The sequence below is a fragment of the Petaurus breviceps genome, unplaced genomic scaffold (genome assembly GCF_028583685.1).
Source record: "Petaurus breviceps papuanus isolate PSGF00001 unplaced genomic scaffold, PetGlider_PUasm1.0 79, whole genome shotgun sequence".
Classification (NCBI taxonomy): Eukaryota; Metazoa; Chordata; class Mammalia; order Diprotodontia; family Petauridae; genus Petaurus; species Petaurus breviceps.
In genome coordinates, this window is record NW_027186523.1 from 23,331,778 (window position 1) to 23,350,606 (window position 18,829).

General features: G+C 36.4%; 1 protein-coding gene across 1 annotated transcript in view; it reads left to right on the forward strand.

Annotated features, from left to right (window-relative positions):
• The first annotated feature begins 346 nt into the window (after positions 1 to 346).
• The window catches only part of LOC138175716 (semaphorin-3E-like), a 347,967-nt gene continuing 329,484 nt past the window's right edge, over positions 347 to 18,829 (forward strand). The window contains exon 1 of the mRNA XM_069106214.1: positions 347 to 1,244. Within this exon, the coding sequence (XP_068962315.1) occupies positions 1,130 to 1,244 (115 nt within the window). The 5' untranslated portion in view covers positions 347 to 1,129. The remainder of the gene's footprint in view (positions 1,245 to 18,829) is intronic.

Consider the following 18,829-nt stretch of genomic DNA (forward strand, 5'->3'; position numbering starts at 1 on the left):
ACAAATATTTAGTTTGCCAACTGCTAAAATTCATTACCACAAAGTTAACCCTGATATACAGGGATCCATATGAAAATATTAAATGTCAAAAATTTTTGTTTGATGAGAAGCGATGATGGATTATTCTCAATCTATATTTCAGTTTACTTTAAGGGTTACCTTTAAATTTTGCTTTTAAAAATACTTGTGGGTTTCTTTTTTTTAAGCATCCTTTCCCCACAAACAAAACACCTCACAACTTTTTCAACTCTATTTTTTTCTGAAATTTCCTTTCCTTTCTTCTCATCCCCACCCTTCTCATATGTACACCACTGGGTGGGGGTGAGGGGCAGGGAGATAAAAATCTTACATCTCGGGACCCTGATGCTTAGAAAAACCTAGGGCCACTAACCACAAACCAGGGAGGGATCTCAGCCCCTGCTTGCGCGGCACGTGGACCAGAGACACTTCCTAGAAACAGCCAAAGTCTGAGCGCTGTCTCCAGCCTTCACTGAACTTTGCCTGTAAACACAGCAGCTGACAGTCCTGCATCCCCGCTGGGTGGATCCCGCAACTCCGAGGGGAAAAATGGCACTTCTTGTTTTTAATTAGCCAAGGTGAAAAGGTGAATTAAAACTGGCTGTTTGGCAAGCCGGAGCCAGGGGCTGACTTCGGAGGGGCTGCGAGGAGCCCCCAAGGAGGAGGTGGGGTGGGGAGTTTGGGGAGGGGGTGCGCGCGAGTGTGCGCGTGAGTGTGTGTGTGTGTGTGTGTGTGTGTGTGTGTGTGTATGTGTATGTCTTTTTCTGAATGAACAGCCTCGCAGAAAGTGACTGCAAAAGCAGTTCTGAAGAATCTGCAGGCGGTTCCTGGGGTCCAAGAGCCCAAGCCGAACTCCTCCCTTGGAATGTCCCCACACTCTCTAGCTGGAAAACAACTGTCCTAAGCGAGAGGGAGGCTTCCCGTGACATCTCCCAACACAGCCTGACAAATGGCACTTGGGGATCGTGTTTTCTGGTGACAACGCACTAGGTCGTGGTGTGTGACAGAGCTGCTGGTGCTGCCCCTGAAGAAAAAGTCGCCCGTTCAACTCCCAACCCCGGCAGCCCAAGTGAAGCCCGGAGGAAAGGGGGGTCCTTGCCCAGGGAGCAGCATGGCTTCTGCCGGGCACATCATCATTTCGGTCCTGGGGGGTTTGCTTCTCGAGTTTGGGACTGGAGGTCACGCAACAGATACTACCCACCCGCGGTTACGTCTGTCGCACAAAGGTAAGGCGCTGTTCCAGGTTTTTTTTTTTTTTTAAGAACTTTTAGAATGAAATATGCTAAAGTCATCTGACATGACACGTAAATGCCCCCAACCCTTAAAATAAATGCCAAAACTATTGTTTTCCTCTGCACAACACCTGTTTTCATTAATAGTAGCACACTAATTGATGTCATGCTTATCACACCTGAAAATAATGTAAAATAGGTCAGCAGCTTAATGTTGTTTGTATCTTATGATGGGTGCCTGGCAAATATTAGATTTTTATGAATGAGAAAATTACTAGAAAAGCTAGTATAGCTAAGTGCTGGAGCAGGTATTAAATAGCCTTGTGATGCTAAATCGACCCGGTGGGCACTAAACATTTAAATGGCAATTTATGGTAAGGGGGAGGGGAGAAGGGGGATGGGACCCACAGAGGAGGGCTGAAGAGATAGAGGTGCAATTTTGCTTTTGTCCATAATGGGAGGTGGAGAGAGGGAGGACAGTAGAATAAGTAGAATTCCAGTGCAGAAGAATGATTTATTTCCTAAGATAGCAAAGCCATCACACTGTAATTAAAATGACTAACTGCCAATAGAAGTCAGTTTCTAATTTAACTGAATTGGCTATTGAAAAACATGCTTGTGTGTGACAGAAAAAAAAAAAGTGTAGTATATGTAAATATTTTGATAAATTTATATTGAGTAAAAATATTGAGTATTGTTTATCATTTCCTGTTTGTTTTTTAATGTGTTGCATTACTGAGACCCCTTCTTGTTAAGAATACCTGAGCAAATCTTCAGCAAAGGAATCCCTTTGGGCAATAGCAGAATCCTAAATATTATATTACCAGAAGGTTAGGTCTTATGTGAGGATCAATTACAAGCCACCTTTATAGTGGCCAAATGTTTTTTCCTGTCATCAGATGTATTTGGTGTTACCTGTTTTAAAAACACATTTAGAAAGAGACTTTGCTGACTTAGCAGAAAATTGGAATAAATTATCAGAATGGAAGTATTTGTTCACACCATCCTCTAGGCCAGATAGCAGATGCAGTGATGAATATTATATAAGAGCCATTCAAATTGTGTAAGATTTTCAACTAAGTATGCTTAGTGTAGAGGGAAAAGAGAAGCATGAGGTTTGAACTGTTGTTGTTGTTTTTAAACAATACAGCTGACTTCTTTGCCAGAGAAGAGAACAAAAAGGAAAAGCTTCATAGGATCAACGAAAATTGTTCTGTTGCTTTTTACTAGGCTATTTATCAGAAGTTTGACTTTCTAGGATGCTAGCCATTTTTAGGAGATGTCTGAAATTTTGATAGTTAAGATCCTTTCTAACCATAATTTTATTAATACAGCTTTGTAGTTAGCATAAAAGAAAAAAATGCATTTTAACATTGTGGAATGTTTAAAATAGAGCACACATAATTGAAAAAAAGTGCTTATTATTTGTATAGGAATTATCCAATACCTATTGTGAGCTGACTGTGATCAGATGGAATTGGAAATAGAACGCAGAAGCATTGGACAATGAGGAGGAGAATGGCAGAATGAATGAGATGAACAGAATAATTGTTCTTCTTATGTAGGCAAGTGGATTAGCTGCCAGTTTTGGCAGTCCACCATGATGGCAATTCTGCTATTAACTTTGTGGATATCACTGTTGGAATAATTGTTTTTCCACAGTTCAGAATCCATATCCATTTCTCTGAATGGCACATTTATTTTTCAGTAGGAAACCTAGAATTTGGTTATGGGACATAATAATTCTTTGATACATGGGGTTTCAACCTTAATTTGTTAGGTCTTAATTTTAATATCAGGTTCTCTTTACTAGTATACACTCTCCATCAGAAAAATAGAGTTGGGTTTATTGAGAGATGTACTGTGGCATGTACCTATGTATATATTTAATTACAAGAGACACATGATTTCCCTTGATACCATATTTAATTCAGTAGTGTCAGCTGGAAAATACCACAGTACATACACATACACAAACACACACACATATTTTTTTTTTGCACAGTGGCAGTGTAAACATAATTGAACATTTGTGTAAAAGCCATATATCTGAAGCTATTTGGTTGAGTACTTAGTATTCCATCTTAAATGTAGAATTGTAACACAGAATATGCATTTGTCGTCTGGTACTTTGCTATATCTCCGTATAGCACAGGATGTGGAACACTGTTGCAGTGAGAATATAAAATCCCCCCAAACCAATTTGAAATTTATCTATGAAGAATCTGGATCATCAAGGATGATACATCTATGTATATATGTATATGCACATGTACATACATACACATACATGTGTATATTCCATTGCTTTTCAGTCACATTCTGCACTTTGTGAATCTGTTGGGGATTTTCTTGGCAAAGATACTGAAGTGGTTTACAAATGAGGAAATTGAGGCAGTGTTAAGTGACTTGGCCAAGGTCATACAGCTAGTGTCTAAGGCCAACTTCTAGCCTGGAAGATATCTTCCAGGCTCCAGGCCTAGCAATCTATTTAAAGTGTCACATAGCTTCCCAAGGGGAGAGAGAGAGAGAAAGAGAGAGAGAGAGAGAGAGAGAGAGAGAGAGAGAGAGAGATCTATATCTGTAAGGTAACAAATAAATAATGACATCTGAGAATTAGTAATGATATTGACAAGGTGATGATTTTATTAAAGGTAAATTTTTACCACATCTAATATAATAAATAATAAATGATAACCTGTTGAAGAAATAATTGGGTCACATCCCATGGGTGAATGGGATTAGATTGAAATCTAAGAAGAACCTCAGAAGTCATATAGTTCAGCCTCCTCATTTTATAGATGAAGATGTATATTTGCCCTTTCTCTCCAAGTGTTTCTATGGTACTCTTGAGTATTATTTGTACTTTAGTGAAATTTGTATGGCCTAGCAGCGATTGGAGGTGGAGAAGAAGGGAGATAATGGAAGATGGAAAGGCAGATGGAAAGGAGTACCAGTGTTTAACCCTAACCTTAACAAGACTTCTCAGGTGGTTCCAACCATGTGAGAAACAAATTGCCAACAACCAGATACAAGGGATAGGTGAATGGAATTCAGTTTTCCTAACTTGGTATGAGACTAAGATTTGGGAGTTTTCAATCTGTTGAAAAAGGGTGACTCTCCATGTGTTACAGTTGCCTCTGCCACACTTTTGTAAGCCAACAACACAGGATTGTAAGGCAGACTAATAATAGTAGAGTTTAGATTGTAGTGATTGGTCCCAAGGCATGTGGGCACTGGAATGTCCCTTTACAAGAACAATGTCACTTCCCTGAAGAAGAAACTACAGATGGCAGCCATAGAGAACCACTTTTAGTAGAATGTCAGGTGGTGGCTATAAAGATAGAGAGAGAAGCTACAGATATAGCATTATGGAGCCAATAGAGGAAGATTTTTAGGAGTTTTAACAGGCAGGGTAGAAAAATACAGGTGTGGGGTGGCCAGGTAGCACAGTGAGTAAGAGCACCGGCCGCAGTGTCGGGATGACCTGGGGATCTAATCCGGGCTCAGACACTTAGCACCCACCCAGAAACACCTGGCTGTGTAACCTTGAGCAAGCTACTTAACCCCAGTTGCTTAAAAAAAAATACAGGTGTAGCAGCAGCATTGAGGGAGTTGCTTGGCTAGGACATAGATCAGAATTTCCCAGATTTAGAGGTGGAAAAGGTCTTAGAGGTTATTAGGTCATCCTTCTTCTTGAGACCCAGAGATGTGATACAAGCAATCAATCCGTCAAATGATATGACTTGCCCAAAGTCTTATAAGCAGTAAGTAGCAGAACTGGGATTTGAAAACAAATCCTCTGACCCCTTCACTCCATACACCTTCCCCCTCCCCCCCCTTCTTCTATTGTATCAATTTTCTTAGCTTCAGTAGGCAAAAATCGTAAACAAAAACAAAAAACACTGACTACAGGAAGTGGTGGGAGAGATCTTCCAGTAATGATGCCAGGTAGATAACAATCAAGCCTAATTGCAGCCTCAGTAAGGCCAGTGCGTGGACATTTCTCAGAAGGTTGCCCTAATAATCTTTTCTTTTTATCTTTCTCTCCTCTTTTATTTTCTAGAAAGCTATATTCATTTTTGTATGTGGTTCTGCGAATCATTCTGTTGCTTTAACTCTCACCTGTCATTTACTTTGCTATTCTATCCCAATTAAATAGTTTACTATTTAATGGATAGTTTCTGCCTGAATTACCAGTAAAGCAGTTACTGGGTATTTGAATTGTGCTTCATCTCTTCACGGAAGCCAATAATGCATGGGAATTCCAAAGTGAGGGAAATATTTATTACACATAGTTCTTTAATCTTCTTTGAGAACAGAATATTAGAGAGACCTCATAACCATGGCACTTTCTAGAACTAGTAGGGGGTATAGACTTTCTATTCTGAGTTGTTGAAGAAATCCCAAAATCTTACTCCTCAGGATAACAGACCTCGTGAGATCCCTAGAAGTAGAGAAATACCATAGGTACTCCTCATCACATCAGGTAACTGTGCTATACAAGGGAAACAGATCTCTAGGTTATTACTTATCTGTCTGTCAAAATGGGTTCAGGACTACAAGTCTAGAGACCCCTTAATTGTAGGAGTGAGAATAGGAGATGTAAAAGTAAGAGGATTTGAGGTGGAAGAAAAAAGAAAGTATTATTAGTTTAGAACTAGAAGTGACATTAGAGGTAATTTAGGTCAATAATTTTACAGATAATAAATTAGAGGCCCAGAGAAGTTCATTGATTTGTCCATGGTTAAATAGATAGTAAGTGGGAAAGCCAGAATGTAATCTGGGTCCTCTGACTTCACATTCAGTGTTCCTTCCACTTGACTATTCTGAACTATACATTCAGTGTCACTGGCCTCCATGCTGTTCTTCACACAAGACACTCCATCTCCCAACTCAGGTCATTTTCACTGGCTGTTCCCCAAACCTGGAATTTCTCTTTCATTTTCATATGCTGATTCCTCTGGCTTCCTTCAAATCCCAGATAAAATCCTACCTTCTAAAATAAAGCTTTCCTGATTCCCCTAAATACTAGTGCCTTCCCCTCTGTATTATCTTCACTTTGTCCTTTATTTTATCTCTCACATTGACTTTGAGTTCTTTGTGAACAAGAACTTTTATTTCTTGCCATGTTTCTTTTTTTTTATATTTCTAGCACTTAAAACAATGCTTGTACGCAGTAGGTACTTAATAAATTTCAGTTGCCTGACTATACTGCGTTGCCCTAAAGATATGGTTCTCTCCTTGTGTCTCTCTTTGTCTCTGTTTGTCTTTGTCTCTCTCTGTCTTTCTCTGTCTCTGTCTCTCTTTTTCTTTCCTTTACAATCTTGATCAACACATCATTTTTGGAGGTCCTATTTTCTGAAGCCAAGCTAGACAAGAGAGGTACAGGAAGACAGAAAGGAAGGAAAGGAGTGAAGGAACAAAGTAGGAAAGAAAGAGAATAGCTATGAAGGATTATCCACCTACTCAGAAGTTGAGAAATAACAAAAAACTTTCAAAATAGAATAATAACATTCTTTGATCTTTCTTTACCCCATGTAAAGATCTATTTAACTGTGATGACTTTGTATGAACCCACTATATAAAAGATACAAAAGGCTAGAAATTCATCTTTCTTGTGGAAATGGACACGCACAAAAGATATGAATATTTCACGTCTTTATATGTAATATACTTATGAATATGTATATGTAAACATACATGTAGACATATACATATAAATACTTTCTTGCATATATACAATAACTTGTATAACAACAATAAAGTAAGAGACACAAAGAAATTATATTGTTGCGTCCTTGAGTTTCCATTTTTTTTTTAATACAGGACATCAACCTGCAGATAATATACTGAAATATATGCAAAGCCGTTACAAATAATTACCAACTATGTTAAAGTATCTGTATTATATTAAAGTATTAGTAAAGTATTATTGGGGAGTATTATTGAGGCAAGATAATGAAGAGTGGCAGATTATCTGCCTGGGCTAAGTCAAAATTATGAAAATAGCTGAAAATAAAAGTTAAGTGTGGGAGCTGGTGAATTCAGTGAGTATTTGTCAGCATTTCTGAATGTCTGTTATCCTTTTTTTTAATGAAGTCATTGGGAAGATCTTATACCAGATGATCTCTGAGGTTCCAGCTACCTATAAAACTCAATAACTCCATGAGTGGAGAAAGAAATACCCTTAGGTAATGGCATGGATATATTTTTGGAAATTGGCCAGGATGATACCCATGTAGGAGGCAGAGAATGTTGATCTTGAATAGCATAAAATTTTATAGACCACCCTGACTGCCAGGTATAGATGGTTATTTATTTTTGCTCCAATTCTCATTGTTGATATGGTTGATTCTTGGTTACTAATAGTGACAGTAACTACTAATAACTAAAAATATAATTATGTCATTAATAAAATTTTCAAATTTTATTGCCAGGTTTTACTCATGTCATAAAATACATACTTTTTTGCTCTTCTGTTTTATATAATCTCTGAGGTCAACTAGGTAGTGCAGTGGGTGGAGCGCCAGACTTGGAATCAGAAAGAACTGAGTTCAAATCTGGCCTCAGACACTTTCTAGGTGTGTGAACCTGGGCAAGTCACTTAACCCTGTTGGCCTCAGTTCCTCATCTGTAAAATGAATTGGAGAAAGAAGTGGCAAACCCCTCCATTATCTTCGCCAAAAAGACCCCTAAAAGGGGTCATGAAGAGTTGGACACTACTGAGAAATGACTGAATAACAACAAAAAAACTATTCTCAGTAAATCTCATATTCTAGAACTTTTTTACATTTGTAAGAAAACACAAATTAAATTAAAAGATGTTTTCCTTATAGTCAAGAATAATGCTTGAAGGAAGGGGTTTTCTGTTTACTAAAAGACTGACGTATCCTTATTATATGCAGAACAAAAAGTTAAAGTTGATAAAGTAACAGGTACTTTTTCCTTACTCCACTTTATGGTTCCTTAACCATAAATAGAGATTACTGATACAGACATAGCCTATGTACTTTCTATAATTGTTTTCCTCCCAAATCCTAGGGACATAGAATTTTGGGAAGAGTGTTTAGAGATTAAGAGATTTATAAATGTAGATACTTGTATTTTAAGAGATTAAGTGATGTGCCCAAACTCATGAAGTTAGCAATTTAGATGGAGGATTTTTTAATTCAAATGTTCTATTTCTTTTACCATAACACCTTTAATGGGTCATTTCTCAAACACACATATGCACACACATGTATATGTGTGCCTGCGTGTGCGCAGACACAGACACACACACTCAAAATGACCTGGGTTTGAGTTGTGCCTTTAAGTTATTGGCTAAGACACACACCACAGGCAAATCCTTTAACCTCCCTGAGCCTCAGTTACTTCATTTATAAAATAGGAATAAAGATACTTATAGTATCCACTTTATAGAATCCTTGTGAGGCTGAGATGAGAAAATTTATGTAAGAGTGTTTTGAAAACCTTAAATCTCTATTTTCCTTTTCCACTTGCATAGCCATCCCCATAGCTCAGATCTTCCTTAAAGTGCTTCACAGTCTGTCTCTAGATGACCTTTCTAGACTTATCATGCACTGTTTCTCCCCTTTCATGCGCTCTGTGGACCAGCAGGCCTACCAGTTATTCCTCAATCATAATATTCTGCCTTTCACTTCTGAGTTTTTGCATGGGTTGTCCTCATACCTGAAATAATGAACAACAACCACATTTATGTAACTCTATGTGTCAAGGACTGCTATGTGCTTTGTAATTATTATCTCATTTGATCCTTTCACATTAAGAAACTGAGGCATACAGAGGCTAAGTGACTCAGTCAGCCTCAAAGTGCTTCCAAGTGTCTAAAGCTGAATTTAAATTCAATTCTTCTTGACTCCATTGGGACACCTACAATGCACTCCCTCTGCCTCTTGAAATACAGTTCCTTTCAAAATTCAGCATAAGTGCCTATATGAAGCCTTTCCTGATCCCCCTCCTCCATCCCCACCCCTCCCCATCCCCAGCTGCTGGTGCCTTTCCCAGATTACCTTGCCCTTACTTTTTGCATGTATTTCATTTTGCATATATAAAAAATACATACACAAATATATGCATATATATATATATTTACACACATGCATGCATATGAAGCAGCCGCAAAATAGTACCTGCATCAAGGACTTCACATTCTAATTGAGGAAACTATACACACACACAATGTATATATACATACAATATGTGTGTATATTTGTGTATGTATATATATGCATATGTATATACATGCATATAAATGTTTGTGTGTTTATGTCTATGTATATATTTATATGTATGTGTGTGTGTATATATATATGTGTGTATATATATATATATGTATAAAACAACTAGTTTTTGACTAACCAGCTCCATCCATATGAGGACTCACCACTGACCACTTGGTGGCCCAGAGGTTTAAGGACATGATGAACCTTGTTAGGTAGACTTGAGTTAGAATCTAGCCTCAGACCTTTCCTATCTATGTGAGCTAGTGACCCTGGGCAAGGGACTTAAGCTTTGTCTGCCTCTGCCTCCTCATCCTATAAAAGGGAAAATAATAATAATAATAATAATAATATAATAGCACCTGCCTCCCAGAACTGTGAGCATAAAGTGAGATATTTGTGAAGTGGCAGCTAGGTGGCGCCGTGGATAGAGCAAAGGACAAGCATCTGAAGACCTAAGTTCAACTCAGGCCTCAGCCATGTAGCCTAGCTATATGAACTTGGTCAAGTCACTTAACCCTGTTTGTCTCAGTTTCCTCATCTGTAAAACGAGCTGGAGAACAAAATGGCAACCCACTCTAATATCTTTGCCAAGACAACGGCAAATGGGGTCATGAAGAGTCAGACGTGAAGGAAACAACCTAACAATATTTGTAAAACATTCGACAAACTTTAAAGCACTATAAACATCATAACTATTATTATTATTACTAAATAACTTTTAAACTGGGATTGAAGTGTTTTAATTAGAGATTTTGTCATCATGTATTGAAAGGATTTTTTCCCAAGAGAGCTTCCTAAGAGTATGTTTTTAAAGATAATTCAATGTATAAAACTAGAAAGACTCTGTTCATCAGATCTATAGGTAAATAATCATAGAAGTAAACATGAGTTTACTGTGCAAGTAACCCAACAAGAATTTAGGCAGAGCTTGTAATGAGACACACATAACCTAGAAAATTTCACACAAAAGGATTAAAGGAGATCTAATGCTTTGCTCTTTTTCTTATACTATTTGGCATCTGTGTGGAAATTTCTGTGTATTTGAAACTGATAAATATTGTGTTTGCAGAGCACCATAACATCTGGCTAGTGGAAAGTTTCAAATAGTGGACTGAATTTTTCAGTTTTCATTTGGATAGTTGGCACTGAAGAGTAAACGCTTCCTAGCAGTGAAGGGATCAGGGCTACCTTAGGATTAGGAAGAGTGGCAAATATATTGGGACAACACATTTTGGGACAGTTTAAACAATTACATTTTAATGGACCTAATCTTCTCCTCTCCTGGCTTAGTTTTTAAAGCCTACTTTCAAGAATTCTACAAAGAGAGGTAATATGGTACTTGGGAAAGAACACTGCAGATTTGGAAAAACTGAGTTCAGTTGCTTTCTGTGCTGCCTACCTGGTGATAGGGGGCAATGCAGTCCCCTTAGTTCAGGTTCTTTTTCTATAAAAGGAGGAACACTAGACAACATTTAAAATTTCTCCTAGCTCTAGCTCTTTGATTCTAAATGATAACTATGTGATCTATACAGCGACTAAACAATATGTGCTATAAAAACTGATAATTTTATGGGACTGTATTTTTGCCATATTGTAATAATTAAAATATATTCCAAGAATATTTTACTAATCGAATACTACTTTAATATCTGAGGTGTATAATGATTGATAAAATAACATCTGAAGTATTCCCTTTTTTTATTAAAAGAAATTATTTGGTGGTCTCAGTCTCATGAATGCTAAACAAATGACCAGACCACAAAACACATCAAGGTTAGTGAAAATTAAAATAGACAAGACAAAGATAGACTTTATTTTAATAAAGTACTGAATAATTGCTACCCTTTCATCTCATCTGATGGATCTGTAGAAATAAGAGTTGAAGCTTCTTATTGAGCATAGTTGGGAAGAGCTGCTTCTACAGGTGTACATTTGGTTATACTAAAGATTGCAGTCCCAACATTCTAGCAGCAGCACTTGGTATGCGTGTGCATCCTTCTGTCCAGATTCACATTAATGTGCTGGAATGGTGCCATAAAGACCATCTCAGAGATGAGTAACAAAGCTTAAGGGATAATATCTGGAATGAGTTTATCTCTCAAATGGGTAATAAGCGTGCAGATAAAATATCTTTGCTTCAATAGAGGGCTAAATGAATAATATTGTAGGGAAACATCTTGTTAAATATATTCCTTTAGCAAATACTTTGACGATTTCTCAAGACATGAGAAAAGTGAATCTTCTTTGTAGATTCAATATAAAGTTTAAGTACCATTTCAAATATAAGGATAGTTCGTAATTCATTGGTATTTCAGATGCATTATTTACCTTTCAACATAATTTTACAGATATCTTTTGTTTTTACATTATTTATATTTCCCTCTGAATCCCTCCCCCATCCTCTACTAGAGATCCATCTCTTACTGAAAGGATCCTTTCCCAAGAGAGCTTCCTGAGAGTATGTTTTTACAAATAACTCAATGTATAAAACTAGAAAGCCTCTGTTCATAGGATCTATAGGTAATAATATAGGTAATAGAAATGATTTTTTAAAACAGGAAGAAAAAAAGATGATCAAAACTAACATATCAGGAAAAGGCTGATGTTATATGCAGTGGTGTTCTTTGCATTCAATAAATGTTTTTGTGGACAAAATAATATAGCTGTTAATAGGTAATAAATTATTTACTATAATAATAAACTATTTAATAAAATAGTTGAAAAATTAATAAATGGATTAATTTTTAATAATTAAATTGGTTGGTTTATTAATAAAATAGTTAATAAAAAGTGTTAGATCTATCAACATTTCTAGAAGTCTAAGAGCATTTTACCATTTGTGGGTGAGCTAAGTTTTGTCAATTCAACGTATAGAAGTAAAATACAACACACTAGGGTTATTTATTCAATGGTTAAAAAAATAAAGTCAGAATCCCAGATTTTAACGAACTTACATGCTCCTAGAGGGAAACACAGCATGCTATCAAATCAGACTAATATTCTCACCCTTTTGCCTGTAAGAGAAAATACAAACCATCAACTTGACATATAAAGCCTTTTTGTAGTCTGATTTTGGCATCTCTTTCCAGGTTTACTCAACATTAGCTCCTTCCTCATTTATACACATTCTGTTCTGGTAAGACTGACCCACCTCGTTTCTGAACTTTATAGATCAATGCCTAATTTGTAGATGCCTTTGTAGAGGCTGTGTACCATTCCTGGAAGGCACTTCCTCCTCTTAGAAATTCTAGCCTCCATTAATTCTCAGTTCATGCACTGCCTCCAAAAATGTTAACTCTTTGCGGTTCCCCTTAATTGTTAGTTCTCTCTCTTCACCACATTATCATATATATACTTATCTATTAACATGCATTAAGATGGGATAATTTAAGTTCTTTTGAATAGGTAGGAGGGTGGGGCAGAAACTATTTTTCAATTTGTTTTTCTATCCCTAGCACTTATCTTCCAAATAGTAGGCAAATGCCTGGCACATATTAGATAGTCAGTAAATGCTTATTTATCAATCTTATCAATATAAATCAATAGTTTCCCTGAACTGCTTCCCCCCACTCCGTTTTTAAAAAAATCTTTGTAGCATTTAATGGAATATTGTTGTGCTATAAGAAATGACAAGCAGAAAGATTTCAGAAAAATGTGGAAAGACCCATGAACCAACGAAGAGTGAAGTGAACAGAACCACAGGAACATTGTACACAGTAACATCAATATTGTACAATGGACAACTGTGAATGACTTAGCTATTCTCAGTAATATAACCATCTAAGACAATTCCAAAAGACTCATGATGAAAAATGCTATCCGCCTCCAGACAAAGAACTGATGGGAAGCATACTATTTTTATCTTTCTTTTTTTTCAAGTTCAAGTTTTATTCCACAGGATGACTAATATGAAAATGTTTTACATGATTGCACATGTACAACCTATATAAGATTGCTTACTGTCTCAGACAAGAGAGAAGAGAGGGAGGGATAGAATTTGAAACTCAAAACTTAAAAAAAAATGTTAAAAAATTGTATATGTCATTAGGGAAAAATAATTAAAAAAAACTTTGTTACAATGAATGAATCATTAGTTAGGGGAGGGATATGTTCAGAAATTAATATGATGTAAAAGCTAAAGGTATCAATAAAAATAAGATTATTTTTTAAAGTGCTTCTTGAATTCAATTGGATAAGAATAAGAGATCCAAGCAAAATTTTCTTCGAAAATATAAGATGGAACTAAACACTTTCAGGTGGGGGATCAGAGAAGGTTTTGCATAAGAAGTAGCACTTAAGTTAAATCTTGAAGGAAAAAAAGGATTTTTAAATAGAGGAAGAACACATTCCAGGAAAAGGGGAAAAAGTAGGAAACTATATTTAAAGTTCAAGGACTAGCTTTTGGTTAGAAGACAGAATCCATAAATGGGAGTAATATGATAAAGGTAGACTTCACAGGGTCTTAAATGTCTAATGAAAGAGTATATATTTCATGTCAAAGGCAATAAGGAACTGAAGAGGGTTAGGGTTGCTCTGGAGTCCCCAAAATACCAACACATCAGGTCCTGCTGAATGAATTCGACTCAGTTCTTCTCTCAGCCAAAGAAAAGTAAAGTTTATTAAAAGTTCCCTTGCATTAGACACAGAGTAAGTCTGTGCTAGGTCATTCTATGGCACTCTCACTATTCTATGGTGCTCTCTCCATTCTATGGTGCTCTCCCCATTCTGTGGCACTCTTCTCATTCTATGGGGCTCTCACAAACATAAAGATAAGATGGGGTCTTATATACAGAAAGTTGTGGGAGGAATCTAGGGGTGGTCTAGAGGAGGAGTTTGGGGAGGGGCTTCAGGAGGAGTTAATGAGGTCAATGAGTGATTAAGGGTGGGAGGCCACCTGGAGACTACAGACAATGCTGGGTTAGGCCAATTCAAGGGTGAATTAATATTTTGATAGGCTCAGGGGTAGGAAGTCTAGTAACAGACTTGCCTCATGCAAACACCTCATCAAATGAGACAATTTAATCAGAGTCTAAGGGAGATTCCCAGAGTCCATACCTCATCAGAACCACTAAAGATTTTTGACCAAGTAGTAACATAGATCTGTGGAAGAGTATTTTTTCAGATATGTGAAGATGGATTAGGTTATCAGGTCAGTAATCATTCAGTAAGTCAGAAGATGAGTAGTAGTTATAGTTGGTAAATCCTTGCAAAAGTGAATATTGAGACAGCTATATGTTGACATTATATTAGCAGTAAAGAGTTCTGTTGGTTTCTTGGGACATGTGTCTAGGATGTAATGATAGAGAACACCCCATGTCAGCGCTGATTAACTACCATTTAATTTAGGCCAGTCACATGGGAAGAAATGATACTGACAGAAGAAATCTATGAAGTGTTGCTAAGGATTATGAAGATTTGGCCAAGAAAATGAAGACCTCAAGGGGCACAGATGGTGTTTTCACCACAAATCTTGGTAAAGGCATGGGCTTCAGAAGAGAAAAGATTTTAGATGCTCAATAAAATAATTTAGACCAGAGGAATTCTGTAGATATAGTTTACTTAGATTTTCAGAAAGCATCTTACAAAGTGTTATCTTTGTGAACAAATTAGAGAGCCATGAGTTAGTATTATAGATACATGGATTCAGAGATTCAAAGAGTAGTGATAAAGATTCAGTATCAAATTGGACACATGTCTACAGTGGAGTACTCTAGGGATCAGTTCTTGGACCAATGTTGTTTGATATACCTATAAATGACTTGCATAATGGCACAGATAATATAGATATCAAATTTTGGGGTAACATGTAGCTAGGAGAAATAGCTAAAATGAAGGCAGTATGGTATTGTGAAAACAGCACTACCTGTAGAATCAGAGGACTTGTGTTCAAATTTGATCCCTGTCATTTAATACTTCAGTGAGCTTGGACAAATTAACTCACTGCTATTCTGGGTCTCAGTTTCCTCATCTCTCAAATGGGGGGGGGTTTGAATATAATGTTTTCTGAGGTCCCTCATAGCTCTAATATTGTAGATCTTATAGATCCCATGTTGAAAACCTATCTTGCTATACTTGAATGTTTAGCTGAATTTAGTGATTTTAAATTCAATAAAGATAAGTATAAAGTATTCAACTTCTGGCAAAAAGTCAGCTAAGACAGATGTTTATCTGAAAAAAGATCTGGGGGTTTTAGTGAATTTCCAGGTCAAAATAAGGTGATGGTATAATATGGCCACCAAAAAAGCTAATGTAGTTTTAAGTGGATTTAAATGAATCTTACTATTCTGGGCTAGAGTGCTGATGATAGTCCCAAGACAGAACACATCTATATTATTGAGTTCAGTTTTGGGGTATGACATCTTAGGAAGAAGATGGAAAAATTGCATAGTTTCCAGAAGAAGGTAATCAGAATAATGAAGTGCCTCCAGCTATGCCAAATGAGAATTGTTTGAAAGAACTGAAGAATTCTTGTCTGGAGAAGCAAAAAAAAAATCCTCAGTGGGGAAGTGACAGTTGTATTCAAATATTTGAAGGATTGTAACATAGATAAAGCACATGACTTGTTCTCTTGGGCCCTGGAAGGCAGAACCAGGATCAATGTGTAGACATTGCAGGGAAGCAGACTTATGCTTGATAAAAGACAAAATTTGTTTGTAACAGTTATCAAAAAGTGTAATGGGCAGTCTTGGGAATTGGTGAGTTCCCTTCACTGAAAGTCTTCAAGGAGAGACTTACTATTTATCAAGTATGTTGTAATCTAGTTAACATTGGATTAGATGACCCTAATTCTATAATAATATATTCTATAATCAGAGAACGAAGAAACTGGAAGCAGTAACTTAATGGTCCATTTGGATAATCCAGAGGAGAGGTGATAGAAACCTGAAAAAAAAGGTGCTGGCAATTTGAGTGAAGTTGTGAGAGATGACAGCAATACCATGGAGGTAGAATCAATCAGACTTGGTAATTGAGTAGACCTGATGGGTGAGGGGAAGAGAAGAGTTAAGGACAGCTGTCTGTCTAGAACCTGTGTGATTGCATGGATAATTATGCCCTCACTAGAACTAGAGAAGTTTAGATGAGGGGAGGCAAGGTGACATGTCCATTTTGTATATGACCAGTTTGAGATGCTGATGGAGCATCCAAGTGGAGCCATGTAGCAAGTACTTTGAAATGCTGAATTGGAGTTTAGGGCTAATTACATAGATTTATAAAGTATTTATATGAAGACGACTATTTAATTCCATGCAATTGATGAAATCAACTAAGAGAAGGTATAGAGAGAAGTAAGCCTAACACAGAGAGTTGGTTAGAGGCTAATGATGACTAAGTAAAGGAGACTGAAAAAGTTATCAGGTGTGACTAGCTCCCCTCCTTTTTCTTTCATAAATATGTTCAGTGTTATCTTTATTTTTATTTCTCATGGAAGTCATTGTTTGTAATGTGCTGCATCTGGTTTTATACCTGCCACAAATCTCTCCATTTCCCTTTGTGTTACTTGTAATTTTGATTCTTTTGAGGTCATAATTTTTCATGACTTGCAGGCATATAGAACCATTGGGAGAATATTGGTGTTAAAAGAGACGGGCTTTTATAGCAGTTAACATTAGTTACTGAGTCACTAAAAGGAATGAACTATGTCCCAAATATGATAGAGCTTGATTCAATTTCTTTCAATTGAATTTTCATTCAATTCTGGGTCCAGCTCTTTGTCCATCAACAGTAGTGTATAAAATATTGGATTAACATATTGATGAATTAGCACAAAGGTCTGTCTTCCCAATTCTGTGGGATTTTATTTTAATCCTTTTTCCCCCTAGTATGACTGGTTAGATCAATTTTGAATTACCATGGATTTCCCTGAGGCTTTATGGTGTTCTGGGACTTGATGCAATTAATACAATGTTATCTTTGAGTCACATCATTTGGAGAACCTTACCATAAATAATGAATCCTTCCTTTGTTTGCCCAATTCATGTGATAACTTTCATAAGGGTGGAGAAAACCTTAGGTGAGCATATGTCTCCCTGTTTTGTACCTCATTTGATGTCCATACACGGTGGATTGTTCAACCAAGTTATTTCTATTTTTGCATCTGTTGTTGAATATCATGTAATTTTAATGTATGTGTAGGAGACACCTTGTATGAAAAGAGCTTTCAAAACTATTTTTTAATCTACAATTATTGTCTAATCCATAAATGAATTTTTTAAAAAATGGATCTTATTGATATCCTTTGTCTTCATTTCTTCATCTCTTCATTCAATGCCTTCATTTCTCTACTTCCACCCTCTCAAAAGGCCATCCCATATAATATGAATTTTTTAAATAAGAAAAAGTGGAATATGAGAAAAATAAATCAGCAAAAACACAATACTTTGAAAAAAGTCAGAAGGTATAAGCAGTGTTCCACACCAAGGAGCCCTCCAACTCTACAAAGGGATAAGGGTGGGAGGAATGAAGATGGTGGAAAGTGTTTTCTTTTAACTCTTTTTGGGAGCCACCTTTGTTCCTTGTAATTTTGTAATGTTAATTTTTAATTATTCTATGTTATTTTGATTACATTGTTGTAGACATTGTTTATATTGTATTGCTTTGTTTTATTTTGTTTTTCCAGTGATTACTTGACCCAGTAAAATCTTATATTCTCTATATACCTCTTGGTCATTTATAGGACCTTAAAGGTGTAATTATCCTGTGGAACATTGTCTTTGAAAGAATGGCCATCTTTTACTGTCGTTTTGAATTTTTACTCAGGGAAGAATCCTAAATGATAATATTTATAAGCAAAATTTATTGATGATTACATACTTCTCTGTGAAAACTGAGAATATTTAGTCATTTTTGTAGTGATCAGAAATATTATTATTTGTCATTTGTAGGTTATGCGAAAATTAGTATGATTTTGTTGATTTGTGGAAACATTACTTTATCTGATAGTACTTTAGATAAGTGTATGAAGAAATGGAAGTAGGATTGCAAGTATTTTATTTTCATATACATTCAAATAGTTAACTCCAGGAGGAGAAAACTTTCTCAACTAGTGCTGGTTGCTGTCTTCTCTGCAATTTTTCATCTTAGAGAGCTTCCTGAAGCATTGAAGGATTAAGCAATTTGCACAGGGTCACCCAGCCATCATATTTCAGGGACTGGACTTGAGCTGAGGCCTTCTGGGTTCTAAAGCAGGCACATCTTTATCCCCTGTGCAGGCAGCCTCACAGCTAAATAGATAAATATACATGCACATAAACCACAGCTATTTATACCTCAGGTCACATTCAGCTTTGTCAAGTGTAGTGCTGTTTTCTGTGTTTAAAAACAGTGCAATAT